General features: G+C 37.8%; 1 protein-coding gene across 3 annotated transcripts; it reads left to right on the top strand.

Annotated features, from left to right (window-relative positions):
• Positions 1 to 467: 467 nt before the first annotated feature.
• LOC126817639 (threonine--tRNA ligase 1, cytoplasmic) lies at positions 468 to 25,425 on the top strand. Of its 3 annotated transcripts, none has more exons than XM_050544731.2 (20): positions 468 to 540; positions 6,002 to 6,070; positions 6,768 to 6,949; positions 8,398 to 8,513; positions 8,840 to 8,969; positions 9,554 to 9,671; positions 10,455 to 10,519; positions 11,650 to 11,728; positions 12,466 to 12,612; positions 13,165 to 13,263; positions 13,847 to 13,942; positions 15,006 to 15,076; positions 15,924 to 16,086; positions 16,933 to 17,070; positions 18,225 to 18,302; positions 18,908 to 19,008; positions 19,392 to 19,493; positions 20,131 to 20,203; positions 20,705 to 20,819; positions 21,922 to 25,425. In XM_050544731.2, exons 1-20 carry the CDS (start codon positions 484 to 486, stop codon positions 22,068 to 22,070), a joined length of 2,148 nt encoding a protein of 715 aa, XP_050400688.1. In that variant the 5' UTR covers positions 468 to 483; the 3' UTR covers positions 22,071 to 25,425. The 3 variants fall into 3 exon arrangements, with proteins under 3 accessions (XP_050400688.1, XP_050400687.1, XP_050400689.1); XM_050544730.2 differs by lacking the exon at positions 468 to 540 and adding an exon at positions 582 to 655; XM_050544732.2 differs by lacking the exons at positions 468 to 540; positions 6,002 to 6,070; positions 6,768 to 6,949; positions 8,398 to 8,513 and having other exon boundaries at positions 8,846 to 8,973; positions 9,558 to 9,671.
• Positions 25,426 to 26,877: the final 1,452 nt, after the last annotated feature.

Genomic DNA, 26,877 nt, shown 5'->3' with positions numbered 1-26,877 from the left:
AATTTCCCTAATACAAAAATGTATGGCGTATGCCCGTCTTCATTATCCCAGTGGGAGCAGAACAGTAGGACGTTAAACCCCATTTCATTCATAATTCAATCCCCCTTATCAAATGAATAGATGCAGGACGGAGGGGCTGACAAGGAAAGCTGTCTAGTCGTTCGGATGGGACGAAAAACCGAGGCCCCGTGTACACATTGGCGTGCACGTAAAAGATCCCTTGGCAGTTGGAATTCGATATAAGAGTAGGCCGTAGTGCCGCTGTCCGGGCAAAATTTCCCTCATAGCACACTGTATGGCGTACGTATGCCCGTCTTCATTAGCCCAGGTTAGGGGCAGAACAGTAGGACGTTAAACCCCATTTCATTTCATTTCATTTTATCAAATGAATAAATAAGGGACAAAACCAAACCGGTTAGCCTACCTGTCCACGTTTTCAAGACAATCCGTATATTTACATTCGCCGGATACACATCAACAAGTATGGCGAACAACGTGGTTGAGGGATTGGAGAAAATGGAAATAGCAGATAAAAAGAAGGCACGACGGTTCTTTTAGATAACTGATTTCCAAACAACTAGAAATGCTTTCCAGATGCAATTTAATCCGACTCGCTAAGAAGATAGGCATCACTTATGTTCGAGCTATGAGTATGGTGTGTTAGACCGAAGACGGTCTTCTTGCGGCTTGGTTGATAGTTGCCCCTTGTTGACGCTTGCTTGCCAAATCATGAATTGCTAAAGTCATTATAATAATTATACGTGATTGATATGCATACGGATGTCCCTTTTTATGTAAAAACTTCCAGAAACTTATAAATATCTGGCGGTGTTATGACGAGATCTATATTTAATCATAAGAGATCCACCCTGATCGATTACCGGTTTTTTTCCCCGTTTTTTTTTTCGTCCAACTATTGCATCATCCCCTCCTAGTGGCTAGTCCTACCCCTAACATTTCAAAATCTATCTTGCTTTTTGTTTTGAGGTTTGAATTAGGACTTTATTCTCAAGATGTATTTTGCTCATTTTAATGATTACATGTCAATTGGGACTCACGTCATTTGGGACTCAAAAAAATATGACCACGACATTTGGATCGGGTATTTGACGTTTGGGACTTTGGTATACGTCGTTTGGGACTCGGGTATACGACGTTTGGGACTCGTATCGGGATAATTTATTCGAAATAGACCAATTCAAAACACGAAAGAAAATATTTATTAACATGAAACACGTGGTTAGTAAAAGGCTCAACCAAATGATAAAACATTAGTTGCACTTACGTTTCTTTGATAATCATCGATTCTCATAAAAGATATATATTTATTTAAAACTAATAATATGCTGATGAATTTATTTGAAAATGACCTACACAAAAAAACAAAATAAATATTTACACGACATGCAATCTTTTTTACAAGCCCCTAGAAATTGTTAACGATAATCCGTGAGCTGCACGTTGACATGCTTGTCGTAGATAGCAATACCAATCGATAAATTAGTGCGTACAAAGCAAAGTTTTTTTGTGGAAAATATAAGAAATGGCAACGATCAAAGCGGGATAATTAAAGCTGATTAACTGATAATCCCGATGTTATTGCAGTATGTTCAAAGAAACCTAACGGTTCTTTGGTGGATGAGGAAAAACGTGAGTTGTCAATCACCGAGAATGGCGTCCGTGTGTTGATTGCAGTTATACCGTTTCACGAAAAAACATGAGCAGTAGTCGGTCAATCAAGCTCGTTTACTATTTGATAAAAGAAAAACAATGAAGTATTACTAAATATACACAAATTTTCAACAATATATTATTGTCAAGTTTTATACTCGCAGATAAAACAAAACAAAGGAGAACTAGCAGTGTTAATCGCGGTCTCAACAATCGCCGATCAACTAAATAAAACGAAAGACAACTAAGACAGCTGTTACTATACATGTATATCTCATAAATAAATAGTCCCAACTGTCGTTTATATTGAGTCCCAAATGTCGTTTGTAGTTGAGTCCCAATTGACGCCAATCAAGTCCCAAATGACGTGATACCATTTTAATGACTAGGCCTATAGTGTTTTCAAAGTTTCCTATCCTATAGGTGTTGATAAAACTAAGATCTGTATTATTATTATAGTCTTCTTATTACTATTAGTAATTGACAATTTCTAATATTCACGGTTTGTTTGGCCACACCCAAACTTAATTGTATTCATTGTGCTTAATTTGAGTGCAGGTGCAGTTGGCTTATAAAGGAGAATTCATCAACTCAGTTATGGGGAGAGAGTGTGAAATCAGGTTTAACGCTCACTCAACACCATCTTATAGGATCTAGGTCATTTCAAGACTAACATATGGTTCAACTTTCTTTGGTTGCATGTAGTGCTGGCACGAAACATCGTTGAATCATCTCACGATATGCGCATTGAATCGATGTATCGCGTTTCTTTTTTATGTTTTTTTGTCGCTTCAGTAACTGACCTGTCACTCTTAATTATCCACGTCACACATTATCCATGTGGACACAAAAACCCTTAAATTGTTTTGGTCCTTATTTTGGTCTGTCGGTGACACGTAGACAATGGAACAGTTCAAGCCCTGGACAGTAACGGCAATTTCTAACTAAAATATCAATTATTCATTTATCCTGTTGTTTTCTTGGTAAATATTGACCTGGTTATGAATCGTGATCATATTGTAGCATCTGAATCGCAATATGTATAGTATCGTGACTGCAGTGGCAATACCCAGCACTACTTGCATGTTGGGGTCTTTAATTAGCAATGGGAAGAAACAAGCCTGGAAATAAGGCACCTGTCACGAACAATGTCAGGCACTAAGCCTGTCAAGCTAGTGTTGACAGAACTATATTTTATATATTAATTAATTATTTCGAAAATAAACTCATTGCGGTTATCTCAAGTTGTTTAGAAGGAATGAAAAACAGAGGTCTCATGTACATGGATATGGTGCTATACACATAAGATTAAAACAACCCTGGTAAAGAAAGTGCATCTAGTCTTTGGTTGGGTTGAAAAACAGACATCCCATGTACAAGTTGGAGTGCACTTAAAACAACTCATGCGACAAAGAGTAGGTGGAAACGCCACTGTCTTGGTTAAATGTCACTCATAGCACACTGCATGATGTATACCTGTCGTTATTAGCCCAGTTGGTGCAGGATAGTAGAATGTTAAAGTAGCTAAGTCCGTATCACAATATCATCCAAAATCTTCGACATTGGAAACACGATTTTGTTGCAATTTAAATCAGCATTGGTGTTGTGATCTTACCTGGAAAAGATGGGCTTCTGATATCCAATATTTAAGACAAAATAAACATTTTACCATTGGTACACGAATCGTGTACCATAATGCATTTCAGCACCATTTGTAACAAGGGTGCTCAAAGAACGAGGCTAGACATATTCCATAAGTCATGTCAAACGGTGATATCATGTTCTTATTTGGAGAGCATGCGCAATAAATAATATCGGTGTTGACTGGAATAACCAGACGCTAGAAACTGACTTGCGGTTGAGACTTCTGGCGTATTTCGCCGAACATAACTGATGACAATTCACAGTAAAACGGACACGATTGAATGTAAAACAGTTTATATAAATTCATATTACATTATTATATGTGTTGCGACCCATTTGTGCCAATTTCTAGGTTCAAAATATTAGTGATTTAGCTCCTTTAAACCCCTCACTTCATATTTCAGTTGGGGGGTTGGATGGCTGAATGGTTAGCATGTGTGCGTTGTATCATAAAGTCTGCCATTGAGTCAACTAGCGTGGTTTCAAATCCCCGGTTGTACGTGACAAGGAGTAAGGTCGCCTGTCCAACCTCGTGGGTTTTTGTCCGGGTACTCTGGTTTTCTCCCACTGCTAAAGACCCCTATGCGCAAGCAAATTATTGAAATAAAATTGAACCATGTGTTAGTCCCGAAATGACCTAGTTTGTGTCGAGTGGACGTTAAACCCCATTTCTCCCTCTCTCTTCTCTCATATTTGAGTTTGAATAGGTCATGTACATATAGTATATCAATATTTGTTTGTTTGTTTGTTTGTCTGTTCAGAGTTGGTGGCTACACTAGGTTGTTCTGAGGATGAAATTTGGTGTATTTTGGTATAGGGGTATCTCGGATCGGTTAGTAACATACATGTAGTTCTGGTGGCGATGGACTTCCAGTTTTGGAGTTATGCTACTTTCGATTCATGGCGAATGACGACATCCGTGCTATACCTGGTTTAACCGCTAGTATTCAATATTTATGATAATGAAAATCTAGGAAGATGTCACTAACTGTATTGTTTTTCTCAAGGCTTGGGATCAATAATCCTAAATATTTGATAAGGAAGTATTTATATTCTTCAGTTCTCTGTAGGCCGATAAATAAGATGAATGAAATTAATATAGGTCCCTATCATATTTATAGCATGTAAGAATTGAGTTCTAGAGGAATGGAGTAGGATGGAGGGCCTGACGGGGCCAGATTTCAAGTTGTTCTGATAGTATGAAAAACTGAAGTCCCACACATTGGCGTGCACATAAAAGATCCCTTGACAGTTGGAATTTGATATAAGAGTAGACTGTATAGCTTCGTGGTCCGGACAAAATTTCCCTCATACCATACTGTATGGCGTATGCCCATCTTCATTAGCCCAGCCAGAGTAGAACAGTAGGACGTTAAACCACATTTCATTTCAGTTTTAGAGAAATCCCCAGGATTTTGTTGAGTATCAGCTACACAACCTTTGTCGTGATTGTCATCTATTGATTATTAGACTTTCAACATGAAGCTGTTGTTACATTTTACTACATATGTAACAGCTTGTTTTATACGGGGGCAGTTGACCCAGTAATCAAGATATATAGCCATTAGACTGTTGCATACAATATCTCACATTCAAAAGGTGCTTGTAGGGTCACCTGTCCAACCTAGTAGGCCCTCCGGTTTCTTCCCTCTCCTAAAGATCCCTATGCACAAGCTAATTATTGTTCAAAATCAAATTGAATCCTGTGCTGATTAGCCGACGGTTGTAAAACACCTTTTCTGATAGAGACAAGTAAGATGTTGCCTAATTGATTGAATAGGACCAAAAAAACGCAAGCATTATTCATGTTGCACATAAAAGAGAGAGAAAAATGGGTTTAACGTCCACTCGATACAAAATATTTTACTATGTTAAATGACCGCAATAGTGTGTTGACGAAACGTTCAAACCATTTCTATTTATACATGGATAACTGCAGTGACTCAACGTGTAAGTCGCTCCTTTGCTAGTCTGGAGGCTTTGGGTTCGCTCCCTTTGTTGGCCGATTTTCCGGCATGGTTTCTCTCTTGTCAGTGATGCAGACCAGAGGTCCTCGCAAGGACTATTGTCTAGTCATTCAGATGGGTTGAATATTAAACAAGGCCCTGTGTACACATTGTAAAAGAAGCCTTGACAGTTAGAATTCGGTATAAGACTAGGCCGTAATAGTGCCAATGATCCGGGAAAAATTTCCATCATACACCTACATGTAGCACATGGTGTATGACCAAAAGTAGGACGTTAAAACTCATTTCATTTATTTCAATCTAATTAAAATACAGATCTATATTTCATTTCGTTCTTTTATACTTTCGATGGCCTACACTACATGAAGATCTGACCGGTTGTAGCGATAGCTCTCGTCAGAGGTCAGACGAGCGGCTTTCGACCCTATGACGTCAGACATTTGATTAACCATCAGCATTGATGTTAATAGTGGATTACCCACAGCTCCGTGCAAAACACGCCTAAAGCTCGCCGTAACAGACCGTTTCATTGGCTAACCCCTCACATTCAGAACACGTCAATGATAACAACTCTTCCAGATCCTAGTGTAGTAAAGACAAGTAAAACGAAATTTTGAACTATAAAAAAACGAAACGAAATAGGAGCTGTGTTTTAACCAGATTGCATTTATTTATACATACACTGTATTGTCATATGTAATTATGATGTATTTTTATAGGATAGTAAAGGTGGTAAAAAAGGCAAGAAAGGTGGAGGTAGTGGAACTAAAGATGGTAATCCATTACATGTAAGTATGCAATAGTTTTATATTGTTTGTCAATTATTTCAATAATTTATACAATTATCTTTAAAAGCCGTTGATCGTCAGTTGCTTTTTTCGAACTTAGTCTATATTAAGTGTAGGGGACTATTAAAATGGGATTATCCATCTGTTTGTCGGTCTATCTTACTGTCAGGAACCGCTGTGGCTCAGTGAGTATGTTGTTAGATTGCTCGGCTGGATGTCTTGTGATATCCCATTGTCAGTGATGCAAGTCGGAGGGTCTGGCAAGGGACAGTGTATAGTCGTTCGGAGGGTATGAAAAACCTAAGGTCCTGTTTAGAGGGCATGTAAAAGAACCCTTGGCAGTTGAAACTATATATAAGAGTAGGCCGTAGTGCCGCTGTCTAGACAAAATTTCCCTCATAGCACACTGTATGGCGTATACCCGTCTTCATTAGCCCAGTTCGCTGCAAAACAGTAGTAGGACATTAAAACCCATTTCATTTCATTTCATATGGTGATAATAAAAGTGTCACATTCTGATGACATTGGTTGCTTCCTGTATGGCGTATGTCTGTCTTCATTAAACCAGTTCGGAGCAGAACAGTAGGATGTTAAACCCCATTGCATTTACATTTTTGCTTATAAAAACATTTTGTGATTTTGGAGGGAAAGTTGATCTCACTGTTGGCTTGTATTTCTACTTAATTATATTTTCTAGCTGACCCCACCCCCAGAATTTCTGGAAAAGAGGCAAAAATTATGGGATAAATTGAAAAAGGAACATGACGATTGGTTAGCAGCACAGACTCCAGCACCAATCAAAGTAACTCTACCAGACGGTAAAGTTGTAGAAGGAGAATCATGGCGTACCTCACCATACGATGTAGCGAAAGGAATCAGGTGATTGTCCTATCTATAGTTTGTCAATCTGATTAAAACACGGATCCTATTTCGTTTCGTGTTTTTATAGTTCAATAGTACGTTTTACATGTTTTTACTACACTAGGATCTGGAAGATTTGTTATATAACAGGCATTCTGCTTGATGTGAGGAATTAGCCAATAAAACTGTCTGTTATGCCAAATTTTTGGCGTGCTGTGCACAGAACTATGGGTAAACGACTAGAAACGTCAACGCTTATTGGTTAATCAAATGTCTGACATCATGACATGAGTCAAAAGCCATTTGTATGACACCTGATTCGACCTCCCACTACAACTGTTCAGATCTTCATGTAGTGTAGGCCATCGAAAGTATGAAAAAATGAAACGGAATATAGATCTGTATTTTAATCATATTGTTATTTTGTCAGTGTAAGGGACCGTCCCACAATTCAACACTGGTTTCCAAACAGGAAAACGCAGAACTGGGTGGGCGAGTTTTGAACGAGACCATGTATAGAAAAAATGATAAATTAAATAACCTGTGAAAGTGGGAAAGGTTTTTTGAACAACATCGCGGATAGAAAATGATAAATAACCTCAGAAAGTGGGTTGGGGTTATTGAACAACGTCGCAGATAGAAAATAATAAATTAAAGCTACAATTTCATATTTTTAAGTTATATTTGTAAAATTTATTAAAATAAAGCCTTAAAATAGATGGTATCCATAAACCGTCCTACCTTGTTAAAGAATAATCGTATTAATCCTATAATTCACTATTGCCAGCTGAGAAATTGGCAAAAATATCATTTTTAACTTCAAATTCCAACGTTTGAAGGAAGCTAATGCATGGAGGCAATAGGAAAACAAGGGAAGGTAATTGTGTTATTATTTCCTGTGTCAAAGATTTTTAAGGGTGGGAAATAATGCCCATGGTCGTATAATAGTGAGTTGATAACCTATTGAGCAAAAGACATAGAAATAATTATGTTTTGACTTTCTTAGAAAATATGAAATTATCGCTTTAAATAACCTGCTGAAAGTGGGTAGGGGTTTTTGAACGAAAATGTTAGATTAAATGTCGGTTACCATAGAACCATGAACAAAAATATGTCAACATTTTCTTACGGATTGGCAGCTGGATTACGGTCTGACCATGGGTTATTCATTTGGACGCAAATGTTGAAATTTTGTGACTAGTCAGAAAGGAACAGCGTCTAGTCCTTCAAATGGGGTTAAAAACAAGGTCCAGTCATTGTTTTTTTTTAAAGGCGAGCGATTCTTTCAATTTGTTGATCAAGGGGCGCTTTTTTCGGCTCTCCTCTAAAATACAAACAACAATGACTGAAGGTCCAGTGTGGAACCCATAGCAGTATGAATTCGACAAACGATAACACCTCATTCCGGATTCTGGAGAAAATTTCCCTCATAACACAATATTTTTTTTTTTTTTTTTTTCTATTAGCCAAGGTTTAGCTGATAATACTGTGATCGCTAAAGTTAATGGTGAATTGTGGGATTTGGATCGTCCGTTTGAAAAAGATGCCACGTTACAACTCCTTAAATTTGACGACTCTGATGGTAGGGTTTTAATATATAATCTGATACTGTTAAAAACTAAACAACCCAATTGATTATTGATGTATAATGATTAATTTTTAAACAGTTGTCATGAAATTAAATTGGACACTTATTATCACACATTAACAGTCAGCTTTAAACTAGACTCCCAAGTACAAATTAGATGAATTTGGATGTTTTTTACAAATTCTTTAACAAATTTAAACTTTTATCTTTCCTGTTATATCATTAAAAATATGTTTTTTATCCAATTTTAACATTTTTTTCACATGTTGAGGGTTTACAGTTAATATAAGCGTGTGTATATTTTTTTGTATTTTAATTAGGTCAGTATGTTTTCTGGCATTCAAGTGCACATATGTTAGGTGAAGCCATGGAGTTACATTATGGTGGCCATCTTTGTTACGGTCCACCTATTGAAGGAGGTTTTTATTATGATATGAGTCTAGAAGGAAGGTAAGTTGATAAAATGTAAAAAAAAATTTATCTCATCACTTACAGACATATTTCTCATTAACAAATGCAAATCGTGTCTCTGCAGTAAAGGGAGGTAAATCTATAAAACATTTCTGATTGAAGCTCCATTATCAAGTACACACCCCTGAAAATGTTTTTGATCATAGTAAATAGGACTGGATAATTGTTATAAGTCATTTAACCCGGAATAGAATTAAATAATTCTTGGACTGATAGTCCTCTTACTGATTACACATTCACAATATTGTAGTTTGTAAGAGATTAAAAATTCCTGTTGGGGTGGGGTGGGGGCTAATGGTTAACACGTGCGCGTTGTATCATAAGGCCTGTCATTGAGTCAACTGGCGTGGTTTTGATTCCCCAGTTGTATGTGACAAGGAGTAGGAATGTCTGTCCACCTCGTGGGTTTTCTCTAGGTCCTCCGGTTTTCTCACACTGCTAAAGACCCTTACGCGCAAGCGAATTATTGAAATAAAATTGAACCATATGTTAGTCCCGAAATGACGTTAAACTCTCTCTCTCTCTCTCTCTCTCTCTCTCACATTCAATGATTTATATTTCAGACAGGTATCGAGTAACGATTTCCCCAATTTAGAGACATTAGTTAAAAATATAGCCAAGGAAAAACAACCGTTTGAGAGGCTAGAAATGAAAAAAGAAGATTTACTCAAGATGTTTGAGGTATGGTTTATTTAATTTATTTTGGGTAGCAATATTGGAGGTTCCAGCAATCCTACTCCTTGTCTTGACAAGTGTGGGATCGTAACCATGCCATTTATAGCGTTAATCATTCGGCCACCCCCTCAGTCACCCCTTAGTTTCCATACAACTCTTGTGTTTAGTCTAATGTAATCCTATGGAACTTGATACATTTAAAAACAGACTACATCAGTTTCTTGAAGACAATTACAGTAAATGATGGAACCTCCCTGGACAACCTGACACCATGGTTCCTTAGATCAACTCAAACCATTGAAATATGTAAATAACTCTCTGTCTGTATTAGAGGATCCTATACTAGTTTTTTAGGGGCAGCACATAAATTGACAAGACACAGGTGTGTTGAGGGCAGTCTAAGGAGCTCTACTTACAGGCTGTCCAAGTGCTAACACTACAACTCAGGTATCATTTAGTTGTGTTGTTATAGCCTGTCCAACCTCGTGGGTCTTCTCCAGGTCCTCCGGTTTCCTCCCACTGCTAAAGACCCCTATGCGCAAGCAAATCATTGAAATAATATTGAACCATGTGTTAGTCCCGAAATGACCTATTTTGTGTCGAGTTGACGTTAATCTCCGTTTCTCTCTCTCTCTCTTTTAGCAGAAGTTTCTGTATTTAATGGTTAGTTGTTGTGGGCTTGAAAATAACCAAAGTTTGTCAACAACACATTAAGCCCTGATACCATGTTGATTGATATATCTGGATTATTATTATTTGGTTTACATTATATTTTATTTTTGTTTGTAGTATAATAAATTTAAACAAAGGATATTGAATGAGAAAGTAACCACGCCCACTACCACTGTATATAAGTAAGTCATGTTTACTTATCTATTCTGTTTATTTGTGACTGTCGTTTGTCTGTCTGTTTAGGGTTGGCGGCTAGCCGGCTACACTAGGGCTAGCTAACATTAGGTGTATAGGGGAAGATTGGGCCAGGGAGTAATATAGGCCTGGTGGCGATGGGCTTCCGCTTCCAGTTTCGGAGATAAGGGCACAACCTGGGCAGCACTGGGTTATGGTGTCTTCCTAACCAGGTAGTCTGGGCCCAGAGTTCACGAAGCATTCTCAGACTTAAGTAAAGAATTTACTCAACTTTCAATACCTGTTTATAAGAGATATTTTTGATCCAGAAACACAAAACTTTGCACATAGATTCTTATTGATGTATTTGGTGCTTTAAAACAACAAAAGTTTTATAACGGGATATATTTTAGTTAAAAAAAAGGTGAACAATTTTGAGTAAATTCTTAACTTAAGTCTGAGAATGCTTTGTGAACTCGGGGCGGGGCTTGATTCCGGTGTTAGCAGAGGGGGTTCCCCAAGACTTTATCAGTGTTGCTGCCCCTTGTCAGTGGTGCGGGATGTAGGCTTGGCTAGGGCACCGTCTATTCATTCTGATAGGAAAAAAGAACAAGGTCCCGTGTAGACATTATTGTGCACGTCAAAGAACCCTTGACATGGAATTCAAAATAAAGCCGTAGTGCCGTTGTCAGTACAAAATTTTCCTCACAGCGTACTGCATGGCATATGTCTGTCTTCATTAGCCCAGTCGGTGCAGATAAGTAGGACGTTAAACCCCCATTTCATTTCATTTCATTATATCGAAACATTCAAGTGAACATTAGAAACAAATAGTTTTATGTGACTGACGGAGAAATACTTGTAAGCGTTAAGTTGTCATTAATCCTTAATCTCTATCAAAATTAATCAGTCCCCCTTAAATCAGACCCAAGCACATGATTTGGGGTGATTTCAAACGATTTTTACAAAATTTTTAAACAAAGATTGGATATTAAAAGAATGTGAAAGAAATAAGTGCTAAATACACAAGATTAAATGATACCGGGGTTGCAGTGTATGGCCACAGAATATTTCTAAGACTAGTTATTATTCGTGTATATTTGTAATACAAGTTATTATTTGTGTATTTTATTTACAGATGTGGTCCATTAATAGATTTATGTAGAGGTCCCCACGTACGACATACTGGCAAAGTTAAATCATTTTCTGTTACCAAGGTAGGTTTGATTTATTTCATTAACAGGTAGACAGTGTACCTCCACCAGGTGTGAGTAGACATTACACCTACACAAGGTGTATAAGTAGACAAGAGATTTAAAGAAGTAAGGGGCATTATACAAATTTAGAGATTGTCAGTGATGCAGGACGGAGGGCCTGACAAGAACAGCTGTCTAGTCGTTCGGATGGACCGAAAAACCGAGGTCCCGTGTACACATTGGCATGCACGTAAAAGATCCCTTGACAGTTGGAATTCGATATAAGAGTAGGCCGTAGTGCTGCTGTCCGGGCAAAATTTCCCCCATTGCACACTGCATGGCGTATGCCCGTCTTCATTAGCCCAGTATAGGAGTAGAACAGCAGGACTTTCATTTATTTGTAAGGGGATGATTTCAGAATCTATCCATTTATTGTTTCTAACACTATAAAGTTAACCTTTCCCTGAACGTGCATTATTCAAGGTTACCATAGAGAACTGACTGTTCTTTTTAATAGATAATGAAAAATGCTTTATTCTGAGAGAGAGGGGGGGGGGGGGGCCGAATGGTATTATGTGCACGCTTTATCTTAAGACCCTACGCCGCAAGCGAATTATTGAAATAAAATTGAACCATATGTTGGTCCCAAAATGTCCTAGTTTGTGTCGTGTGGATGTTAAACCCCATTTCTTTGAAGATTTTTAAAAGTTCAAAAGAAGTAATAAAAGTTTTTATATTTTTGTACCATTATTTTGTAGAATTCCTCCACTTATTGGGAGGGAAAGGCTGATGCTGAATCATTGCAGAGAATTTATGGAATTTCATTTCCTGACGCTAAACAAATGAAAGAATGGAAACATTTCCAAGAAGAAGCAGCAAAACGGGATCATAGAAAAATAGGAAAGGTAAAAAAAAACAAAAAAACATGGAACTAAAATTGTCTGTGTTTTTAAGTACAGATTTAAAAGAATTAAAAATCTCTATGGCCGTCAAGTCAACGGAGAGTCTGCATGCATAGACATTAGAAGCATGGTCACCATGTGCCTTAGTCGGCTTTGGTCGCAGAGTGGAGTGACACGATATGAAGGGACATTGATAAAAATTTGTTCTTTAAGGTAGAGTGGTGCCGACTCCAAAAATGAAATAAATAAAATAATTCCTCAGATCAACTCAATTCTAAACTTCATTTTGATCTTTATCAGAGGTTTGACGCCTTTAAAGTTTGGTGAGGTTTGGATGGCCGAATGGTTAGCACATGCGTGTTGTATCATAAGGCCTGTCATTGAGTCAACTGGTGTGGTTTTGAATCCCTAGTTGTACGTGACAAGGAGTTGGGTTGCCTAAAGACCCCTACAAGCTAGCGAATTATTGAAATAAAGAATTGAATCATATGTTAGTACCGAAATGACCTAGTTTGTGTTGAGTGAACGTTAAACCCCATTTCTCTGTCTTTACAGGAACAAGATTTATTTTTCTTCCATGAATTAAGTCCTGGTAGTTGTTTCTTTCTACCTAAAGGAGCTCACATTTATAATATCCTTGTAGACTTCATTAGGGTAAGTTCTTTAATATACACCCCTACCCTTACCCCAATTTATAACACTCCTCTACCCCACCCCCATATTCTTGTAGACTTTATTACTGTAATTACTTTAACATACCAGTACTCCTCCATGACCCCCCCCTGCCATACATAACACCCACTTTTCCCCCTGTGCTGTCCCCGCAAATTAGGGATGTGTGTTATTTAGGGGAATAAAAATTGGTAACTTTTTTTTCAAGCGCTCACAAGTTAATAACCATCATTATAAACCGATTTCTGACGTGATTTCCCCTTGTTGGTGGTGCAGGACGGGGGGCCTGACAAGGTCAGCTATCTAGTCCTGCGGATGAGATGAAAAAGCGAGGTCTCATGTATACATTGGTGTACACGTAAAAGATCCCCTGGCTGATGGAATTTGATGTAAGAGTAGTCCATAGTCCTGCTGTCCGGGCAAAATTTCCCTAATAGCACACGGTGTGGCGTATGCCCGTCTTCATTAACCCAGGTTAGGAGCAGAACAGTAGGATGTTGAATCCTATTTCATTTGATTTATAAAGCGATTTGTACATGTTAGTAGTTTTAATGTATATTTTCAGGAAGAATATTGGAAGCGAGGTTTTAAGGAAGTTGTCTCACCCAATATATACAACAGTAAATTATGGGAACAGTCTGGTCACTGGCAACATTACTCAGTAAGTTGGTTAGTTAATTAAAAAGGGGGTAACCGAATAGTTTAAGGCATGCAAGTTAGACCAGAAGGGCTAGGGGTTAGGGTAGAATAATGGGTGGGTTAATGACATGGTTTCGATTCCCTGCTTGTACTTGACAAGGAGTAGGGTCGCCTGTCGAACCTTATGGGTTTTCTCCGGGTCCTCTGCTAAAGACCCCTATGTGCTAGAAAATTGAAATAAAATTGAACCGTAGGTCAGTCCTGTAATGACCTAGTTTGTGTCAGTTGGACATTAAACCCCTTTTCATTCTCTCACTGTTTATTTAATACGGTTCAGCTCACAAGACTAAAAGGTTGTACTTTCTATAGCAGTTTTATATGCCACATGGAATAGGGTCACATGCCTAACCAGGATGGTTTCCTCTATAAACCCCCCAACAAATTATTTACGTTATTCCCAAATTTAGAAATGACCTGGTTAGTGTCAGGTGGATGTTGAATTTCATTTCTTGACCCAGATATAAAATAAAACAACAATTGATGATTACGAGAATATGTGGTATATTTAACTCATAATTCTGACTTCCTGTGCCAGTCATATCTCCATGACAACAGTACCATTATGTCTGGGTGATGTACCATATAAATTATTACATTATAACATGATGAGCAACAATCTGGTTAAAACACAGATCCTATTTCGTTCCGTTTTTATACTTTCAAAATTTCGTTTACTTGTCTTTACTATACTAGGATATGGAAGAGTTGTTATATAACTCGTGTTCTGGGTGATGTGAGGGATTAGCCAATGAAACGGTCTGTTAAGGCGAGTTTTTGGCATGAGGTGCATGGAACTGTGGGTCACTCAATAGAAACATCAACGATGATTGATTAATCAAATGTCTGACGTCATAGGGTGAAAAGCCGCTCATATGACCTCTGACGCGACCTTCTACTACAACTAGTCAGATCTTCATGTAGTGTAGGCCATCGAAAGTATAAAAAAATGAACGTAAATATAGATCTGTATTTTAATCAGATTGGATGAACAACATTATGGTATCTTCTTTTCTTTGTTTTTCTAGGAAAATATGTTTTCTTTTGAAGTAGAGAAAGAAACGTTTGCCTTGAAACCAATGAATTGTCCAGGGCACTGGTAAGATTTTATTTCTTATATGAAGAAGATTGAGAGGTTTCATGCATGCACTTAAGATCATAAGATCTGTCATAAGAGTCAAGAGATGTCATTTCCATCACAGACTTCTACCTGACAAGATGTAGGGTCGCCTGTCCAACTTTGTGAGTTTTCTCTGGGTCCTCTGGTTTCTTCTCATAGGTAAAGAACCCTACATGCAAGTAAATTATTGAAATAAAATTGAACCATATGTTAGTCCTGAAATGACCTAGTTTATGGGTTTTCTCTGGGTTCCCCAGTTTCCTCTCACTGTTAAAGACCCTAGGTGAAAGCGAATTATTGAAATAATATTTACTATATGTTTGTCCCGAAATAACCTAATTTGTGTCGAGTGGATGTTAAACCCAATTTCTTTCTCTTTTATATGTACAAACCAACACCTGACTCATCTCGGCTAATAAGCACATGGTTTAATTGGATTTCAATAATTAAATTATGCATAGGGGTCTTAAGCAGTGGAAGGAAACCAGAGGACCTACCAGGTTGGATAGGTGTCCATACTCCTTGTCACATACACCCCCCACCCCACCCCTCACTTTGAATCAGAGATACTCTATGCAAGAGTCCAATGACCGTACAGCTCAATTACTAGATCTACTACCCCGGTATAAAAACAAGCCGTTACATGCAATAAAGCCAAGTAGATGTTCAACCCCATCTTTCTTCTCTTGTACATTTATGACACAGTTTTGTTATGGAATTTAAGACGTCTCAGAATAATTTACCTTGTGGAACATGTCTGCATGGTATTTGCTTGTTTTCGTAAGCCAAGACGTTACATTTGATTTGTATTTTCGTTCAATTACAGTTTGATGTTTGATCATTCTACCAGATCGTGGCGTGATTTACCGATCAGAATGGCAGATTTCGGCGTTCTTCATAGAAATGAATTATCCGGGGCTTTGACTGGTTTAACTCGAGTTCGTAGATTTCAACAAGATGATGCTCATATCTTCTGTAGATTCGCTCAGGTCAGTATCCCCTATCACCCCCCCCCCCCCTGAAAAAGCTATTGTAGTACATTTCAGCCACTGGATGCCTAAGACTATAGTAGTATATTTCAGTCACTGGATGCCCAAGACTATCGTTGCAGATTTCAGTCACTGGATGTCTGAGACTAAAGTAGTTTATTTCAGTCAGACTAGAACCTAAGACTATATCAGGATCTTTAACGCCGGTCATTTAGTCCAGTGGCAGGGTTTTAATTCCCTGCATGTACGTGACAAAGAGTAGGGTCGCCTGTCCAATCTCGTGTGTTTTTTCCGGGTACTCTGGTTTCCATCCACTGCTAAAGACCCCTATAAAAGTGAACCATGTTAGTCCTGAAATGACAAATAAAGGTGTTTGAAAATGTTTTATTGCTATTTTCATCTTTTGGGTTGAAAATCTCAATTTCAATCAAAATCAATATTTTCACTTGTTTTGTCTGTTTGCTCATTATTAGACTTTACGCATTCCGACTCATTTTACCAGCATGGGTCACATATAGATTTAAATCCCAAAGATCTTGGTTCCTTTCAATATTTCCGGTTTCCTCCCACTGCTAAAGACCCCTACGCGCAAGCGAATTTTGTAAATTAAATTAAAACCATATGTTAGTCCCGAAATCACCTAGTTTGTGTCGAGTGGACGTTAAACCCCATTTCTCTCTCTCTCTCCCTTTCAATATTGGCATATATCATACCATAACATCCTAGACTATGGCCCCTTATTGTATGCTTTTGTAGCCTGTTCTCTGTCCATCTCTTTCAAAATGTGGGCTTATCGTGCATGGCAACCACTTGTTATTTATAAACTATATTTATCATCAACTACAGATAAAAGAAGAAATAGCAGGATGTCTAGATTTCCTCAATGGTGTATACAAAATATTTGGATTTACTTTTAAATTAAAACTTTCCACGAGACCAGAAAAATACCTCGGTGAAATAGAGATGTGGGATAAAGCAGAAAAGGTAAGTAAAATCAAATTGCTATCCCACCTGCGAACTTTTTAAAGTAAATTAGTCTAGCCATCTTCTTAAAGAGACATTATGGGAGATTAGATAAAGAGCTGACAGTTCTCACTATAATAGTTAAACACTAGATAATGTAAAGGCAATTTGCTTGAAATTTCAGTCAAATTGATCTCCTTTGAACCGCGAACTAAGCGATTGAAATTTCTGCCTAGTCTCGATCATCATTACTATCAGTACGATAAACAGAATAGTCTCGATTATCCATTTAATCGTTAAATCGTGAAGGAAAGTTATGCAGCAAATCGGCTCATAATCCACTAAAGAATGCAGGCTAGCGATGCCATCTAGAGTTGATTATGGTCTGGATAGATTAATTAATGTCTAATTAATAATTTAGATAAAATTTCAAGCCTAAAGAAAGACCTGCAATAGACAGATTTAGCTCTTGCATAATGTATGTTTAAGTATACTTTATTTACATTGAGTAAAAATATGAAGTATGATGGAGACAAACGATTTCATGTCACACACATGAATATAAAACAAAGAATGACTGCAGCGTGTACCACAGTGTATGTTTAGATCGAGACCTGTCTCATCCATGAAACACACCCAGAGAAGGTTAACTAGCAGACGATAAAAGTCAATATTTATATTTCAACACGAACAATGTTAAAGAATAATTATGTAAAATTTAGTTTAAAAAAAAATGAAATATGAATATATTGAAAATTTCAGTAAAATTACTTTATTCTGTGCGAATTTGAAATCAAGACAGAAGTCTTGATTATTTATTTTATTCTTAAATTTGTAAATATTGTTCTAATCCATTTATATCTTGGCCCTCCAATGAGCTTGTCATGTGAAATAAATGTCTAATTAATAATTTATTTTAACATTTGAGCCCAAAATAAAGGCTTGCAATAGGCCGATTTAGCTCCTACATAATGCTTCTCTGACTACGAAAGACCACTACTCGCAAGCGAATTATTGCAATAAAATTGAACCATGTGTTAGTCCCAAAATGACCTAGTTTGTATCGAGTTGAGGTTAAACCCTCTCTCTCTCTCTCTCTCTCTCATATAGTAATTTTGTTAAATAGAAATCCCTGTTGATTCTATTGTCAATAATATAATATTCCTATTTTACAGGCTTTAGAAGAGAGTTTAGATAAATTTGGTGAAAAATGGGAATTAAATCCAGGGGATGGAGCTTTTTATGGTCCAAAGGTAAATTCTGTTGTGTTTAAACTATTAGCTTCAACATATTTAATAAAAATAGATGACAGAATTAAAAGTTTTCGTTCAACTCCATGGTCCCCACTTACTTTGTTTTTCAACCGTATTTGACACAGTTTGCTCTTGGTGTTAGCCATGAATGTCCTTACAGATTGTCCAGAATCATTTTCCCCTGTCAGTAAAGCGGGGTTGGATGGCTGAATGGTTATCATGTGCTGCTGTATCATATGGTCTGTCATTGAAATGAAATGGGGTTTAATGTATTACTGTTTTGCTCCGAACTGGGCTAATGAAGACGGTGGTCTGTCATTCAATCAACTGGTGTGGTTTTGACCCTACAAAGAGTAGGGTCGCCTATCCAAACCCGTGGGTTTTCTCTGTGTCATTCTGTTTTCTCCCATGGCTAAAGACCAATATGTGCAAGCGAATCATTGAAATATAATTGAACCATATGTTAGGTTGTGCCGAAGGGTTTAACGCATGCGAGTTAGAACATAAGGGCTGTCACTGAGTCAAGTGCCATGGTTTTGATTCCCAATTTGTATCGAACAAAACTTTAAATGATATATACCTATTTCTATTTACCTTATTTATAGATAGATATTACGATATTAGATGCTTTACGACGTCAACATCAGTGTGCCACGATACAGTTAGATTTCCAGTTACCAATCAGATTTAATTTAGGCTATATAAAGTAAGTAATATCCTTTGATTTGTTCTGAACCAAGTTATCTTTGTTTGTAGTTTTGACAAGATGTATGCATTAATTGCAATATGCCAACGCCACCTAGCCTATGTTACTTCCCGGTTTGTGCTAACCATTTTCAACATATTCCAGCCGCGGGATAGCCCTAGTATAGCCACCAAACCTGAACAGACATACAAACATACAAACGACAGACACAAATATTAGTATACATTACTTGGGTATTAGTTTGTATTTTTGTATTGTGTATTTGTTTATATTTTTGTATTGTGTATTTGTTTATATTTGGGTATTTGTATTGTGTATTTGTTTATATATTGTGTATTTGTTTACATTTTGTGTATTTGTTTATATATTTGTTTATATTTCAGTGAACAAGGTGATAAAGAGAGACCAGTTATTGTACATAGAGCTATATTAGGATCTGTAGAAAGAATGATTGCTATTTTATGTGAAAGTTACGGAGGAAAATGGTATTTAACAAATTTTTAATTATATCAACCATCTGCCTGCGCTTAGTCATTTGGATGGGACAAAAAACACAGGTCCTGTTTACATATTGGCGTGCACGTAAAAGATTCCTTGGCAATTGGAATCAATTGTCAAGAGTAGGCTGTAGCGCCACTGTCCGGGCGATTGACCGTCTTCATTAGCCCAATGGGAGCAGAACAGTAGGACATTAAACCACATTTCAATTCAGTTTCAGCTTAGCTTTAACGAGGAGTTATCAATGGTATACTTATGTCTCATAGACCATCTTATACCACTTCTTATTTGACAAGTTGTCAAAGCTTATAATTATAGAACATCTGAAACCACCTGACATTAGACGAGTTCATATAGCTAACAATCTTATATACCACCTGGTACCACCCCTCATTTGACAAGTTCACAAAGTTAGTCATAGACCATCTGATACCATTTCTTATTTGAGAAATTCACATTTAAGAAATCCTAAATTATCATGTAAATTGTAATAATATGTTTTATACTGTTTATTTGTGTTATATTATGACTACCAGTTGAAAATCTGTTAAAGATCCATATTGTTTAAATAAAAAATAAATTCACATAGTAAACAAATATTTATATATTGTACTTGTTTTTCAGGCCATTTTGGATTTCTCCAAGACAGTCTATTGTGATTCCAGTCGCAGCACCTTTTGATGAGTATGCTAGCAAGGTAACGAAATATTACAAATTGAACAGTTGTGAAAATATCAAATTTCTCACGGCTTATATAACGTTCATGATAGGTTCCCACTGTCAAGCTAATTAATGAAATAAAATTAAAGTATATGTTTGTCCCGAAATGACCTAGTTTGTGTTCGAGTGGAGTTAAACCCCATTTCAGGGGGTTGGATGGCCGAATGGTTAGCATGTGCGCGCTGCGCTGTATCATACGGTCTGTCATTGAGTCAACTGGCGGGGTTTTGAATCCCCGGTTGTATGTGACAAGGAGTAGGGGCGCCTGTCCAACCTCGTGGGTTTCTCCGGGTCCTCCGGTTTCCTCCCACTGCTAAAGACCCCTACGTGCAAGGGAATTATTGAAATAAAATTGAACCATGTGTTAGTCCCGAAATGACCTAATTTGTGTCGAGTAGACGTTAAACCCCATTTCTCTCTCTCTTAAAATTGGATTGTAATTGTTATGTAATTGTGGAATGTTATATTTATTTATCAGGTAGCTAAACAACTTGAAGAAGCAGGATTTTTGAGTGAAGCTGATTTAGATCATGGGGATACAATGAATAAAAAAGTTAGAAATGCTCAGCTTGCTCAGTATAACTTTATCTTTGGTAAGTCTAATAAAATTGGAGATCTACATAGTGGCAGGCATCCTTGGTATTCCTGGTGGTCTTATTCCGTTCTACTCCATTATACCATGGGTTCATCCATGGGGTGTTCACGTATTGAAATTATCTGTCCTTGATTGTAGCTTGATTCTAGGAACCAATCAAAAAACATTTTACAAACCTTCTTAGCCTCATTGCTTATGTCAACAACAATATGATGGCCTGTTTGTTGAAACAATATGAGAGTTACTTCCCTAGTTATGATGAATTTTACCAGGGGGCTGTGGTGAAGGCTGCTGGACTCGCAACTAGAATGTCTCGAGGTTCGGATCCAGGTGTGGACCAATGAGAATCTCAGAATATTTCAAGTCTTGTTCCCAGAGGTCCACACTTGTACCTGTCAGGCTTACAATAAAGGCGCTGCACAGACCAGTTGTTCCAATCGTACAAAACACTCGCTGGTGCTGATGGGCTGAAAATGTTCCCCGGAATTTTGTTAGCCGTGGTAGCTCAGTGCGTAAGATGTTAACTCACTAACCTGGAGATCCTGTGATTGATCCCAATGATGGTCGAGGAAAGTTCATAGAGATTTTCTGGCGAGGTACCCCCTTGTCAATGTTGCCGGTTAAAGGACAATTCGGATGAAAAACCGAAGCCCCGTACACATTGACATGCATGTAAAAGAACTCTAACAATTAGAATTAGAAATAAGAGTAAGAAATTGTGCCGCTGTTCGGGAAATATTTTATTGACAGAGCACGGCATGTTGTTGTTTAGCACAAATTTTTCAAGTCCCCTGTTGTATGTTACAAGGAGTAGGGTTGCCTATCCAACCCGGGGGTTTTCTCCGGGTCCTTCGGTTTCCTCCCACTGCTAAAGACCCTTACGCACTAGCGAATTATTGAAATGTTAGTCCCGAAATGACCTAGTTTGTGTTGAGTGGACTTGAAACCCCATTTCTCTCTCCCATAGTACATTATACATCATATTACGGACATGGTTTTATCAAGTTATTTACATATGAAGGAGTAGGTACATTTTTTTAAGCCCAGTCTAAGCAGAAAAGTAGGACATTATATAAACCATATTTCATTTTATTTTGTAGTTGTGGGAGAGAAAGAATTGAGCAATGGAACAGCGAACGTTCGTACAAGAGACAACAAAGTTCACGGTGAACACAGCATCGAAGACATCATTACCAAATTTAATCAATTTAAATCCAGTAGATGTCCAGACGCGGAAGAAACGTTTTAAAATTGTTGTAATTTATTTATGTTGCCATGGTAACAAAAAATTCCAGATCTGTTACTAAAAATATCACAGTATAAGGCAGAACCAATTTTATGTCTAGTTCGTCGTAGTTGTGATTAATAAACATTCACTCGTGTATTGGGGAATAAATTTGAAACTAAAAGTGTGCAGGAATTTTTTTGGGGGGGAGGGGGGGAATTAGTTCCCCCACCCACCTGAGTGCAAAATTTGGAACTTGATTCAACCAAGGAATTGTTTTGGAATTAGTTTCCCCCGAAGTAAAATGTTTATGTTTTTGAAGAACGAAATATTCTAATTGGTTTTGTCTCATATAAAATATTTGAATCCATGGCTACTGCTTATCACTTGAGATTTAAATTTAAAAAATGTTTGAAATACAGTTTATCCAATCTATTCTATAAAATAAAATTTATTTCTATTTATTGTTCATCCTTGGCTTAGATATTGGTAATGATTATTTAGATCAAGGTCTTTTCTCGCCATTTTGAACAAAAATTGACCAATCATATGAATAGGTTTCAGTCATGTGATCTTATGTTCAGAAAGAAACGGATCTACTGTGGCTTTTTGAGAATTAGATGTGCATTATGTAAGATTTAGATAAAGAACTGACCATTCTTGCTATAATAGTTTAAAAATAAAAAATGAATATATTGAAAATTTCATTCAAAGTTATCACTGTTTGTAGTTTTGACAAGATATGTGCATTGCTTATTGTAACAGCAGTATTCAAGACTTAGCCTCGCTTCTCCATTTTCAAATTAAATCATTAAATGGGTGAAGCATTCAAATCTACTTAAAATCAGAGCCTCCATTGATCTAGAGAGTTGATTATGGTCTGGATAAGTTAATAAATGGCTAATTAATAATTTAGATAACATTTCAGGCCTAAAGAAAGACCAGCAATCGACAGATTTAGCTCTTGTATAATGTATGTTTAAAGACTTGATAAAACCAAGATATGATGTCAAAGAACCCATTTGGTGTTATCATTATATTTAAACCATGAAAACAAGACCAATCCATAAATAAATGTCTTCTACTTAGTGTAAATATCAAATTGTTTAAACCAGTTTTGAATTAAAGTATTGTTAATCAAAAACTGTTATTGACCGGTTTATCAGGAGGATTGTATATGCGATGTAAATGAAAAAATGTTGAATCCCAGTCAATTTTTAAGACTAACTGTCCCAACTAGCATATATTACTTGATAATGACTAGAGAAGTCAGTTACTGCTAAATGATAAGGCCAGCTCAATTTTTCGTCATAGGTCACAAGATGTAAACAGCGCTAGTGCTAATCCCAACACTAACCCTGGACCTAGCCCCAATGCTTATCCTAACCCTAACCTACAATCTCACCATCAATCTTGTGTCCTAACCCTGGACGTTATTTACATCTCAGCAACCTTGACAAAAATTGAACTGGCCTTAACAAATAGATTTAGCCCTGCTTAATCACTTACTAATAAGCAGTAATTGTATTCCATAGAACTGTGTATTCCAGTTTAATTACTAACTAAATGTCATTCAAACAGTTTGGCATTTATGGGTGAGTTGGAATCCATGGATACGAGTCTGCTTTAATTTATTTCATTAAATAATCATTCACAAATATATTTTATGTTCATGTAATTCTGTAAATGTCATTATATTTTAGGGACTAGGAATATTTATTTATCTCACTGGGAATAAGTTTATTGCACTTTAAAATAATAACTAACAATGTTGGATATAGTTGATACTAACTTGTAATGGTTTCTAATCCGGGTATTTTTTTTTAAAGAAATCTGGGGCAAGTTGAGCGGGGGCGGGGAGATAATAGTGAGTTCTTATATTGTGCACAGATCCATTAAAGTTAATCCTCAAGGCGTATTTAGCTCTTCACTTATCACAAGATAAAAACACAGCTAATGTTAACAACTAATAAACAGTCGAAAACAAGGCGAGTCTTTAATTCCTTCTTAAAACAGCTAAGAGATTGTGAATTTTTTAAGGTCAAGGGTAATGAATTCCGTAGGTTTGGTACAGGGTATGAGAAGCATCTATGACCAAATGTCTTTAGTCTATGGTTGGGCGGGGTGGGGGGGTTGGATGGCGGAATGGTTAGCATATGCACGCTGTATCATAAGGTCTGTCATTGAGTCAAATGGCGTGGTTTTGATTCCCAGGTTGTACTGACAAGGAGTAGGGTTGCCTGTTCAACCTCGTGGGGTGTTATCCGGTTTCCTCCCACTACTAAAGACCCCTATGCGCAAGCAAATTATTGAAATAAAATTGAACCATGTGTTAGTCCCGAAATGACCGGCTTTGTGTCGAGTGGAGGTTAAACCCCATTTCTCTCTCTCTTTAGTTGGGCTCCACAAGACGTAGTTCATATTGGGACCCAAGATTTCTTTGGGGGACATAAAAAAAAACAAGCATTGAGGACAAGTAGCCTGGTGCTTCACCTTTTTGGCATATGTAGGCTGTGTACAGAAATTTGAACTGATTACTGTTTTCCACTGGAAACCAATGTAAATCTTTAAACAGTGGTGTGATATGTCAATTTCTACTAGATTGGCTCAGGGTAACTGCAGTATTTTGTACAAGTTGTAATTTGTGTATAAAGCGTGTGGATGTTAAAGCGCGCTGTATCATAAAGTCTGTCATTGAGTCGACCGGCGTGGTTTCGAATCCCCGGTTGTGCGTGGCAAGGAGTAGGGTCGCCTGTCCAACCTTGTGGGTTTTCTCCGGGTCCTCCGGTTTCCTCCCACTGCTAAAGACCCCTACGCGCAAACAAATTATGTAAATAAAATTAAACCATATGTTAGTCCCGAAATGACCTAGTTTGTGTCGAGTGGACGTTAAACCCCATTTGTCTCTCTCTCTCTATAAAGCGTGTGGATGTTAAACCACCATTTCTCTCTCTCTCTCTCTCTCTCCATTTCTCTTTATCAGTGATTTTCAACCTGTGTGCCGCGAGATCTTCCTAGGTGTGCCGCGAAATTTTGAATAGTAAACTTAGAAAATGCGAAAAACAATGTGATCCCGATTGCGTATTCACTGGTGTCTCCTTTATTTAGTTTGAATCGTGCTATGTGTCTATGACTGGGCCTAGTCTGTGTCTACGGTTGTATGGCGTCAATGACTTACCATGTTTTTATTCTGCAAAATTCAAATATTTTTCATATATATTTAGCCAGGTGTGCCGCTATTTTTTCATGTTTTCCAACAAGAAAAAGAGAACCACTGGTCTAAGTCTATTGCTCTAGATAAGATTTATTGCTTTCAGTATGAAATATATCTGTAAAATTCAGTGATTGACACTTTATGGCATTAAAACATTTCATTAGATATGTATCATTGTTGTTTTGCTTAAAGGGAGTCATGGTGGCTAATTGGTTAAAACGCTGGCTCGCTAGCCTGGAGGTCGGGTGTTGGATCCCTGCATTTCCGATGTCGTTTCCACTTGTCAGTGGTGCAGGACGGAGGGCCTGACAAAGACAGCTGTCTAGTCCTTCGGATGAGACGGAAATTCGAGGTCCCGTGTATACATTGGAATGCTCGTAAAAGATCCCTTCGCAGTTGGAATTCGATATAAGAGTAGGCGATAGTGCCGCTGCCCGGGCAAAATTTCCCTCCTAGCACACTGTATGCGGTATGCCCGTCTTCATTAGCCCAGTTCGGAGCAGAACAGTAGGACGTTAAACCCCATTTCATTTCATCTCATTTCGTTTTGCTTAAAAGTGGGAGCCACAGTGGCTTAGTGAGTAAGATGTTGGCTTGCTATCCTGGGGATCTTGTGTTCAATCCCTGTGTTGACCGAGAAAATTCATCAAGAATTGCCAGTGTGGTTCTCTCTTGTCTGTTGTGCAGGACAGAGGATCTCGCAATGGACAACGTATATTCTTTCGGATGGGACAAAAAAAACCCAACACGTTCCCGTGTAAACATTGGCTTGCACATAAATGATCCCTTGGTATTTGGAATTTGATATATGAGTGGGCCATGTAGCACAATACATGGCGTATACCCATCTCCGTTAGCCCAATCGGAGCCGAAAATAGATGTTAAACCCTATTTTATTTAGAAGCGGAAGCTAGCTCGGCTCAGTGCGGGGAGTTGGGGTGTCCATCAAATGGGCATAAAACCAGACCCAACTTTTCTAGAGTAAAATTTTGCATAGAATACGATGCCGAGTGGTAATCAGTCCGCCGTTAGGGCGTTTTTTAGATATTCGGGGTCAAATGAGGTCATTTGCACTAAAAATGAATATGCAGTGATGCAGTATGGTTGAGTAGAGTGTGCGAAAAGTGAATCAAGTCAGTTTCGGTTTCTCATTCTACAAAATTCCTTCAATGGGATAGGAGGCCAAAGGAAGCCAGTTTGTCCGAGGTTCAAGAGTTACGTACCCCCAACGATATATTGGTCACTTGCAAAGCCTGAATTCAAATACAGGGTACTAATTTGACCCGAGGCGAAAGGGCTTCTTCCCGACTGTTGCTGGACACAAGGAACAACGGTTAGATCATTTTTACAAGGCCGCCCGCAGATTTCCCCAAGGTCACGAGATGTTGCGTAGACTTGCGGGTTAGGTTTAAGAATTTGGTGGAGAGGTTAAGATCTAACCAGGAACAACGAAAAAGAGAGAGAAAAATGGGGTTTCGAATCCCCGGTTGTACGTGGCAAGGAGCAGGGTCGCCTGTCCAACCTCGTGGGTTTTCTCCGGGTCCTCCCACTGCTAAAGACCCCTACGCGCAAGCGAATTATGTAAATAAAATTAAACCATATGTTAGTCCTGAAATG

Source organism: Patella vulgata, chromosome 4, assembly GCF_932274485.2.
Source record: "Patella vulgata chromosome 4, xgPatVulg1.2, whole genome shotgun sequence".
Taxonomy (NCBI): Eukaryota; Metazoa; Mollusca; class Gastropoda; family Patellidae; genus Patella; species Patella vulgata.
The sequence above is the reverse complement of the archived record's forward strand: the minus strand, read 5'-3'. Positions and strand labels throughout refer to the sequence as shown.